Here is an 11,725-nt window from a genome sequence, read left to right on the forward strand (position 1 = left end):
TAGGGGTGCCAAAGTGTCTAAATTAGCCACAATTTAATTTTCTTCTTTCCTTAAAGTGAATCAAACAACTCACACCTCAAATATTTCCCTGCAATTTGAGTGAGAGCTTCGTATTTTTTTCACTTTTGTTTACTTTGCTATATTTCAACTGCAGTGTCCGTGTAGCAACATGACCCATTATCAGTTGCTATATGGTCTGGGTTGCGACACTGTGTCACAACACATACTGTGTTATGCAGTCCTTTAACTGTCTTATGCAAAAGTGATGTGGTGTAAAAAAAAAATCCAAAAGTAGCACTTACTCAAATAACCATGAAATAAAATTTCTGAATTGTTTTGGATTGTGAAATATTCACTCCACTCATTCCGCCTTGTGTGTAGCTTTCAACTCAACTTGCCTGTCAGGTAATCTTCTGATTCTACAAACTGAGCATTCTGGCTAATAAGAAAAAGAAGAAACGCCTTCAAGTTAAGTTTTTATGAGAGCTGATAAACACTTCCAATCCGAGAGGTTTCAAAGCCAAGTTTCTGGATTTACTAACAGTAGCAAGAAACAGTTCACACAGTTATAGCCTCTTCCTTTTGTTTGTGTCCTTACAAATTAAGGACATACACACACTTTTGATGTGCACATTTGGTCGCTAAAGGATTTCCTGATTCACTGCAAACTAACCACAACAACCAGTTCAACTGAAAGTTTGCAAGAGTTTTTCCCACCTAGGCTTGCATGATTGTATGATTTTTAAATCAAGCATTACTTTTATTATTATTATTATTATTATTATTATTACTGGATGGATGGATGGCTTTATTAACCTGTTCTGGTACAAACAGGAACTTTGGTACATTTCTCCGCCCGCTACACAACATTTCAATAAAAGAGATGTGGCTAATGTAGCGGTGTGGTCATGATTATCAGAAACAGCCTGTAGGAACAAAGTTTAGTGCCTGTGGTTGTCCTCTGGGGGGTAGAACCATCTGACCCATTAACCTAAAGCCGTCAGAGTGCTGATAATAAACCAGCTTTAATGAAATTGTTTTAGCAGGTGTACCTGGGTTTAAGATGGAAGACCCGTTAAAACATGCTACTTTGGTGTAGAACAGTTTTTTTTTTTGCCCAATCTTTAGGAATATAAACATAGACTTTTACATGTTCCAAAAATGCTCAGCATAGGCCGCAGATCCCTGTTAGTAATGGACTCTGCAGAAACTTTGAGGAAGTGACTTTCAGGAAAAGACTTTTCTCTCTTTGCACTGTGCACACCGCATGCCTGTAGCTCTTCATTGTGGTGTGCAGCGTTTCATCACAGGTCAGGGTCCAGGTCTACATTAAGGTCTGGTGGTAGCTGAACAGCCACACCTGTCATAAACATTAGCTATGGTACCACCATAAAGAAGACTATCATATAAATCATTAACCCTAAGGGGAAAAATGGAGCAGAGGTGCAGTCATACACAGCTAAAGCCAGTATTTAATGAGTGATTAGTTTGTCTGCTAAAAAAAATTTAAATGATTTTTTTATAAGATTACCACTTCGTATCCTGGAGGAAACATGTGTTAATATATAAATAAATGAAACAAATACTAGTGCTGACTTTTGAGAAACAAATATATTATTTTTCTTATGTTACGACTAAAGTATACCTAATTAAATTCATGTATTAATATACCCCAAAACCCAAAGTAAATTTTACTGCACAAGTAAACGCCTCAAAAACTCTTCAGTAAGACTAAACCACACACTGTAGGACAAATAAAAGATATTTTGATAATTAACTCATAGGGCCATCTTTGTGCAGCCTAAAAATAAATGTGTCGACCGTTGCATCAGCCAGCAATGATTTCCTTTTAGTGAGCCATTAAAGTAAATACAGGCTTGCTAACTGGAGCACACTGCTTGTGCTGCAGTGTGATCCAAACACACGAACTGTGTACATATTATAATGTATAAATGCAGCTGTCCTACATAACACACTTATATATTTTATTCCTGTGCCCATAAGCCCGCCACCGCTCCTATACATAACCACTGTATGCAACTTTCAGCTCTCAAGTACTCAGCACTTGAGAGCTGAAAGTTGCATACAGCTTGAACCTCGATATCTCTGTTTGCGGTTCTTATCAGAAAGGTTTTAGATTCCAACAGCGTCCGTCTCTGCAGTCCATCACACTCAAACGCTGTTGATCTGCGTGAAAATTCTACTAATAAAACCAGATTTCCCTGAATCAGAATTATTAATACAAGAGCTTAAAGGAGAGTTATTTTTATAGCTGAGGAATTCACCTACTTGCCAATTTATTAGGTACATCTATTTAATTGCTTGTTAATACAAATCACAGCCAATCACAGGGCAATAATCAGTCATTATTTGGCTTCAGCACCTCAACTGCAAGGATTTGGAGATTTACTGTTCCTCTGATCTTAAATTATTACTGCTTTAAAAGCCTGCTAAATAAAGATATTTCAAACCTTGGATTTTTGTTTTTTTTTTAATTCCATAAATGACATGACTACTTAACCCTAATAAGTGATTTTGTTTATCTGATTCATTTTATCTTTTTACTTCTTATTCTTTACTACATGTAGGATTAAACTGACACTGTATGCAGTTAAATCATGTTTTTATTACAATCACAGAAGAAGTTTTCAATTTTAAAGAAAATTGCAAATACTCTTCAGATGGAAAGACCAAAAGTTACTTGAAAGCAGGCGTGTTTTACATGCGGAGCCATCTTTTTTGAAAACATAAAATTATGTTGTTTTTCTTTTTATCACACAAACAAAATCATATGAAACATAAGAAAAAAAAATAAAGTAGGGAGGAAGCATTTGTGACATGCAACACTATTCTACCTACATCAGCTAGACTGTAGATAAAAGTTGAGCCAAAAAGATGAGTTGTCATGATACCACGCACATGTGCTGATTTTAAGACAACTTCAAAACCTCCCAAGCAGACTCTGACCTCAAAATGTAGCCTCGAGATACAATGAAATATGTCAAACCACCTCTGTATATTACCCTTTGCATAATACTACTGCCTCATTTTTTGTCCTGTTATAAAACAGAAGAATCATCATTTCAATTGAAGGGCTTTGAGCTAATTTTATTTGGACTTTCTGAGAAATACCTGCATGCAAAAACCTGCTGTGCAACAAAAATCATCTTTTAGACCCTGCTGATCAACACAAACATCTATGCAACACAGCAACAGTGTGCATCACTGCTTTACTTGTTTAACCAGAAGCCATCATGCTTGTCTTGGCAGGCGTAAGCACCCAAATTACACAAATTACATCTCCTTCTGAATTGCACAACAGGATTTTCAGAGTGTCAAGGCTCTCATTCTCTCCCTCCCGCTCCCATTGGCTGTGGAGTGGTGGTACTGATGTCAGAGGCAGAAGGGTTGCCATGGAGACGGGTGCCACGGTGGCATTTCAAGAGGACGGCTCAGATGGCAGATTGAAGCAAAAGCATCAGAAATGGCCAGGAATCAGGCGGGTCAAGAACGTAAGATCAAGATCAGAAGGATTTGAAATCAGACGTAGGAGGCGGGCATGGAAACTAGTTTAGGGATTTGGGGTAGAAGGTGAAATGTTTGGCAATCAAAACGTGTTTATGAAAGGGTTGTCGGTGGTGGCAACAAACACGATTCTTTTTTCTTTATCTTGCAAATGGTATAGCATGTTGACACTGAGGATTATAAACTAAAACGCAAATGTTGAAATCAGTGACTATACTATAACAGTACAAGAGTATAACTTATCCTCTACAAGCAGTTACTTAATCTGCATAATGACAATTGTTGAGCATTAAAAAAGGAAAAAAAAAAAAAAAAAAAAAACCCAAAAAAAGAAAAAAACCCTAAACCATGGCATTATAGCCAGAACAAAATGCCTATCCCCAATTAATTAATCCCTCATTAATAATACTCTGGACAGGATCTTTTTTTTTTGTCCTCCCCTTTATGAAGCCAGGTAAAAAAAAAGATAAATTCAAACTGGCCCTACTCTCGTGTGACTTACTGATGCTCTGCAAGACCTTAGTATATTAACACAATTGAAAGGTTGTCAGGTGTCCAAAAGCTTTTACAGAGATAAAGCCAAATTTGGATTTTTTAAAATAGCACTCATAATAACTTTGTTTCTGGACACCTCATAAAAATTTAAAATTTTAGGCTGGAAAACTGAAAACTTTTATAAATTAAAAGCACTCAAAGAGAGCAGACTGCCGCCATACCACTGTAATTCCTTTTTTGGGATAAATAGTTATTGGTGGATTATGTTTACAGGTGAGACAAGGCACCTATATGCCCAAAATCAACTTCTCTTGCAGAGATAAATTCAGATTTTTGTTTTCCCCATTCATTATTGGGTTACCTTCACCTGTAAACTATTTAGTGACTTATTACCTTTCACAGTGGCGGCTAACGCTAAGGACTATGTGCTCTGCCGTGTGTAAACAATAATCTTTAGAATAATGTATTTCAGAAGTGCATGTAGACACGTCATATCAGATTATTACAATAATCTGATTACTCCTAGAGTTCTGATTTTGATGGTCACGTGAACGGACTTAGTGTTTTATAAAAATAGTTTTCTGATAATGTCTAATACAAAAAAAAATTGGTGTTACACGAATATCTGGAAATTAATCAATACTGAATTTAATCTAAATCAGGCTGTTGTCAGTCAAACTGATTCAGGAAATTAGTGGCAATACCGAGGAATCTTTCCGATCAATAGTTACTTTGTTATGATCGGAAAGATATGAATCCGAGCGACTGGCCATGACTTTTGGAGTCCTCCAGGGGTCAGCTCTTAGACCTCTTTTGTTCAACTTGCTCCCTTTGGGTCAGATATTACAGAACTAACATTAATTATCAGTTATGCAGACGATACACAACTTTATGTGTCTGTCACCGTACGACTGCAGCCCAATAGAATTACTGCGTCAGTGTCTGGAGCAAATAAACACCTGGATGAGGGAGAATTTTCTACAATTAATAAAGACAAAACTGAGATTATTTTGTTTGGTAGCAAAGAGAAGAGGGTCAGCATTGGAGAGTTGAAAGACTCAGATCCATCCAGATGCTGCTGCTAGTGTTTTAACCAGGACTAAGAGATCTGAACACATCACATCAGTTTTGAAATCTTTACATTGGTTTCCAGTCAACCACAGAACATATTTTAAAACGTTCTGATTGTTTATAAATCCCACAATGGTTTGGCCCAGAGTACATCTGTGGCATGTACAGAGAATATAAACCTAGCAGAGCTTTTAGATCTGAAGACTCAGGTCAGCAAGTTCAGACTAAACACGGAGAAGCAGCGTTTAGCTGTTACGCTGCAAACAAGTGGAACAAACTGCCAGTGGAGATTAAATTTTCACCAAATGTAGACATTTTTAAATCCAGGTTAAAAACCTTTTTCTCATGCGTATGCATGAAATCTGCACAATAACTTATCTTGCTTTTAATCATTTTAATGTAATTTATATTGTGAATTTATTGTGATTTTTGCTATTTGTTGCTGCCTTTTACCACTTTTAATGCTTTCTTTGCACCACCTGTAAAAAAAGCAATTTGAATTGTCTTGTACATGAAATGTGCTATACACATAAACGTGCCCATCGCTGGGTTCTGCAGCCACTGCTTGACAGGAATATCTCAGCCTTTGCAGGTGTTTCCATAACTTATGAATCCAGAGAAATATTTCTCACTGCTAGTACTCTGTTACTACAAATCTCAATTTAAACATTACTTTAATAAACAAAAACTAAATTGATTAATTACCTGGCCCTACAGTGTCAAATATAGAGAGCTGTGATTTTGTTTTACTTTTGTGAGGTGAGATAAACAAAACTAGTCATTTTTCTCTATTACTTGACAAAAAAAAGGGAAGTTTTTAGACACAAGCAATAAAATCTTTCACCATCTGCAATGGACAAAAGGAGGAAACCGACCAACAACTGCTCATCTTTTTCGATGTAAAACTTTTTATAAACCACTTCAGCAGCATTCCTTCATGATCTAACTGTTCATGTGGGCGGCTTAAAAAGGCAAAAGCACGCCACAGTAGCTTCTGAATATCATCACACAGGGTAATGCAGTGTCCTGTGATTGTGCTTACACTCTGTGCACACAAATTGATGTTTGTGTCAAGAGGCTCTGTGCACTCCCAACCTATGGAGCGTCAGTCACTGCAAAGCCTTGGGATGAGCATCCTTATCGTGAGCAAGGGGCAATTAAGACACAAAAATAGGCCTACTCTGAATATGAGGAACATCTGAAACAGACAAGTCTTACAATCAACCAGTCACCAAATATTGAAATACCCCACCATCAGGTCTCAACTTGAGGAAAGACAAATTAAAGACAAATTCTATTGAATTGTAACATTTTGAATTTTGAAAGGAGAGCTGCACTAGTTGCCTTATGATGGCTACTGGGTCATATTTATAATTAAAGTGTTTAGAATGTAGCTAAACTCAGCTCTGCTACAGTACGGCAACATATGTGAATCATTTACATCACAAGTGTTGACATAAATGTCCATATGAGCCCACATATTTTCAGTAACGACACCCAGAAGCCTAAGTCTTTAGCCAACAAGTCTGCATCTTTGACTCAATGATACCGAGTGTCCCTAACTTACATTTTTAGGAGCGCATGCAGAAAATATCGGGGCGCACACTGAAATTGCCTTGCATAGCAAATACTCATATTTCCTCTCATTTTAACTGTATTAGTGATAAATATTTAAACAATAAATTCTGAAATTACAATGTTTACAATTCACATTTTTTGTGCTGTAATTGACATAAAAATCTTATGGGCCACACTAATAAAAAAAAACAAGTAGACATAGAACTTGTCAAATTTGATATTCACTTTGTAGTTGAAGTAAAACGGCAACATGTCACCATCATCCCCCCCCATGGACATGACTTGTCCATGTAGTCCTGACAATAAACAGCTTCAGGGACTGATACTCCTCTCCAGCCACTGTTCCCGACTCCTCAGTAAGAAAAATAGCTATTGGCTCGCCTAAAAGTTGCTAGAAGTCGCTAATTAGCATAACCAGTCTAGTACATATAGTTGTAATGGATGCTGCCATAAAGAGGGATATAGTGGAAAAGGCTAAATGTTTAGAACAGCAATAAATAAATCAAATAAAAATAATTCTGTCAATATTTTCTTTATTTTTAGTTCAGTTTTTTAAGTGTATTTTGTTTCTTAATTAGGAGTCTGGAACATGTCACAACACTTAACTTTTTAAATATTTTTCTCCACACTCTTCATTAATAGACAAACAGTAGATGAAAAATTGCCACCCGGCAGGTATGAAAACAAAGTTAAACCACATCCATGTGTTAACGCTTGGCTTGCTTTGTGTTGTTGTTCCGTGTGAGGAAAAATATGGAATATGTTTCACCACCTGCAGGATAACCACCAGCTTTGTATGCTAAAGAAAGGGTAATTGCACAGTAACTGGGTAAAATTACATTAATGTTTACCTAACATAACGCTGAAAATAAATGTTATGTCGTTTTCAAAATCTCATGGATAGTTTGGCTGTTTAAACATAATCAACTTGGTGTGAAGTTTTTCTGTCGTCAGTGTGCAATGGCCTGTGGAGAGCAGATTTGATTTCATATACACTCTATCTTTTATTTTCACTGTTACAGCTGGAAGTTAAAAGCTAGCTAGATGTTTTTCCCCCAGGTTTAGATGAAAAGCTCAAAAACGCTTTTATAAAGTAGATTACAGAAAGAAGCCTCTAGAGTCCAGGTAGCTTTTTCCATCTTTTTCTATGACAGAAATTCAGAATTATGTAGTATTTATTGTGTGTGCTGTGTGATTTTACACATTTCTATCGTTGTGAAACTCATAATCATAACTGGAATATCGTGATTTCTCTGGTAATAATCGAACCAAGAAAATCTACAATTATGACATCCCTTTTCAGCTCTGCGTCAAAATAATTCTGGAGTAAAAATAATTATCTCTAGCTCCTATCAGCATTGACGGTAACATAAAATCCAGAAGCACATCCTATTTTTCAATGCCAATAGCCACTGATGACGTTTTCCTTTACATGTTTACAGTCTGTAACATGCAACATGGACACCATGAAACTGACAGCTACACATTGCAGGCGACCAGACTGGATCAATTCTACATGAATGCAAGTAGCTGGAAGGTTAACTGCATGCATTCTGGTCAAAAATAATAAACAAGCAAGATCATCTCAGAAAATTGTGCTGATTAAGAACTGTTGCCCAACACTGGCTGCAGCATAAACGGCTGCTTGTATCCTGGAAGGAAGTGGCAGTGATGCAACTCCAGTGATGTTCATTGTGACTGTCATCACACTGAGGGTAAAAGAATTACTTCTGCCAAAGAAAAGACTTCAACCAACTTGTCACAGTAGGATGTTTAAATATGATACTTTTGGTTAAAAAATATTATTGGCTTTAGCCATTGAAGAAAAAAATGCATCAGTAAACCACCAATGGTTTCTGAAAATAATCAGTTTCAGTGCTGTACTTATATCTTTCGGATTTAAAGCAGGAGTTGTCTCTGCAATGCACACTGCACCACTTTGCAGGCTGCTGCACATCAAAGCCATATGACCAACTGACTCAAAACCCACAGGTTTCATAAAGAAAACAAGACAAGCGCAAGTAGGATGAGGCACATCAACCCCTTTAGCTGCGACCACAGAGAACACTTAAAAAACACTCATTTAGAACAAAAGGTGGCCTTTCAAATGAAAGAAAGCAAACTATAAAATGCCTGAAATACTGACAACAAAAATAATCCTAAACTGCTCTCTGCAAACTAAAGAGTGTTTTTTTAGATAGACAGGAAATAGGTTAAATCTAAATCATCAGTTTCCTGGAAGGCTATAAACACATTTATGAGCATATTAGAGCAAGTTTAGGTTGCAAGGCTTTCTTCACACGTGTCCAGACGAGTCCCACATAATGCAACATTCCAGAGCTGTAGGAAACTGGTCATAACACGCCCAATGCGGAACATGCCCCTCTAATCCCCATTACTCCAAACTGACCCCTCAAATCATAAATAGGTGTTAATGAAACAGAAAATCCTATTATCACTTTGGTTATAGTGACACAGGATTGTCAAATAATCTTGATACAATCATTTAAAAGGGTTACTAAAGTATTAACCTTAATTTGAGTCACATTACTGGAAGCAGTACACAAAATAACCACTATGAGAAAGCGCCAGGTAGCAATGATGAAAACTGATGGGCTGTCTGGATGAAGGCATAATTACAAGTTGACAGGAACTGAAAGTTCATTAAAGGAAAGTTAAAAAAAAAAAGAAACATCACAGCTCTGCCCACACAGTTTGACTGGTAGGTAATCTCAAAAAAGAAAGAAAAAATGTTATGTGACATCAGCTCAAGCTGTTAGCTCAGCGGACCACATGCCATGTGTTGGCGTGAATGGTGTTTTAGTAGTGCAGGGTCCTCAATCTTACAAAAACTTGCTCAAGGAGTTTTTCTGTCTCATTTTAAACAGATCTTACACACACAAAGTCAAGCAGAAAACCAAAATTCAAATAATATCTGATGCAGTGAAGGTTTTAGTCACATGACTGGCGGTTTCTCCTTCCAGAGAAAAATCACCACTGTGCTTGTTGCAATTACCAATTACATTTTGGGATAGCAATTATTTGAGATAATAGTAATACAATTGGTATAACTATCTTCATTTACCTGAGGAAACGGCTGGGTAAAACAAACACCATTTTTCCACATCGTTTTCCATCCTTTAATGATGTAAGTTGGTTGCATGCCTGTCCTTTGTTGTGGATGTGTCATATCTGCCATGTGCAGATTTTATCTAGAAAGCCTTAAGTGCAAAGAGATATGTTTATTTAAATATTGTTTTTGTTTCTGTATTCATTTTCAATAAAGGGCTAGTATTCTTTGTAATGGCTGCAAATGAGTGCAGATCCTTATAGGCTGTTGGATCCATTTAATTTGAGTCAGGTGTGCTGGAGCAGGGAAATTTGGAAAACCTGCAGGATTGTGGCTCTCAATGACCGCCGCTGGCCACCCCTGCTCTACAGAATGTGAACAAACAAGTACAGAAGAGTTTTTTTTTAACTGAGATCACAGTGATAACAAATGTGATTGTGTGTACTGAGTTGGTTTTCCAGTTTGAAGACAAAAAGATGCTAACCAACATGCAGCGCTCTGCTGTGTGTGAATTCAAGTTATCTAAAAGCACAAATAAAACCTTCCCCAATTAAAAGAACTATACTGACGCTGTCTGACACAAGGATAAATTATGTAATAAGGTACAGTGTGCACAACATAATGCCAACTGCAAAGAAACCACAAATGTGGCTGTTTGTGCAAGATTTGTAAGATTTAACATACTTCATTGTGTAATGCTGATCAGCTATCTCATAAGACACATCTAAGCATGTGAATTTAAAATAATGGTGTTACATAAACAGACCAAATTTAACTAAAATAAGGCTTTACGTTATATGCATTAAACACTGATGTATTAATCAAGACATTGTGAGGTTTTGTCCCCTTTACTACACTCCCAAAATCTCATTTCTATATAGAAACTACTTTCTGCTAGAAATTCCTTCACATACTGCATAAAACTAGCCATGAGCATCATCAGCTACTGAAATAAATGTACAAGAAAAACCCCTTGAGATACTCCCACAATACATTTTGAGGCATATTATGCAACACCGACCAAATCTAAACAGCGTACAAGCGACCATCTGTAAGGAAGCTTTCAAATTTTAGGACAAAAATAGAAAATTTAGTGTAAGATCACAGATAAACCCACACATTTAACAATTAACTGCGACTTTAACATAAAGTAATTAATTGAATTGATTTTTTGTTTTTTGTGGAGGATTAAGCCCATTTTGTAAAAGCTACTAGAAATTATATGATTTAAATGGCTTTATATTATCTAAGTTGAGGAATCAGTATAAAAAAAACAAACAAACAAACAAACAAACAAAAACATTTTCCTATGATAATAATGAAAACACTGTTCAGTGTTGATAAACGCTAAAAGTAGCTCCATAAAGCAGACTTCCAGGTTAGGCTGGTGATCCATTTTTCTCACAAACGGACGCCGTTTTCCTTTCTTTGGCATCGGCTTGGCACTGTTGCTTGCTAGCTACAACATGACATTTAATTACTATTAACGTAAAACATGCCAGTTAGCCTAAACGGCGTTGGTGGTGGAGGAAAAAGGCGAAGAAGACACGGTGTCAGGAGTAAAAACTGCAAAAAGCTATATGAGTGAGATGAGACTTCGTGTACACTTACCACACCATCCCATAGGCACCCTCCCCGATGTAAGAGAGGTTGGTGTACCGAGGCCCGACGTCGAAGGCCTGCCCACGGACCAGCTCCGTTCCCGGTCCGGGGCTGGGGCCGCAGCCAGCAGGGGCAGACACCGCAGCTGTCGCCATTATGAAACTTGCTTTCTACAAGGCTATCGGATAAAAAAAGAGCGCAAATCGGTCCTAAAATTGTATGTTTGTGTTATTATCCGTCGCCGCTGTGACTGGAAGAAGACTGAGAGTGGGGCAGAGGCCTTCTCTACGCGTGGAGTGTTTTTCTTTCCGTTTACTTGCGTTCAGACCGACCACACCACTGCTGAGCTGTCGCAGGGAGGCAGGCAGGAGCGAACAGCCGCTG

General features: G+C 37.3%; 1 protein-coding gene across 1 annotated transcript in view; it reads right to left on the reverse strand.

Moving 5' to 3' along the window:
- mapk1 (mitogen-activated protein kinase 1) overlaps nucleotides 1-11,725 on the reverse strand; it is a 28,765-nt gene extending 17,040 nt beyond the window's left edge. The window contains exon 1 of the mRNA XM_042000010.1: nucleotides 11,351-11,725. Within this exon, the coding sequence (XP_041855944.1) occupies nucleotides 11,351-11,496 (146 nt within the window). The 5' untranslated portion in view covers nucleotides 11,497-11,725. The remainder of the gene's footprint in view (nucleotides 1-11,350) is intronic.

This window comes from Melanotaenia boesemani, chromosome 11 (genome assembly GCF_017639745.1).
Source record: "Melanotaenia boesemani isolate fMelBoe1 chromosome 11, fMelBoe1.pri, whole genome shotgun sequence".
Lineage (NCBI taxonomy): Eukaryota > Metazoa > Chordata > Actinopteri > Atheriniformes > Melanotaeniidae > Melanotaenia > Melanotaenia boesemani.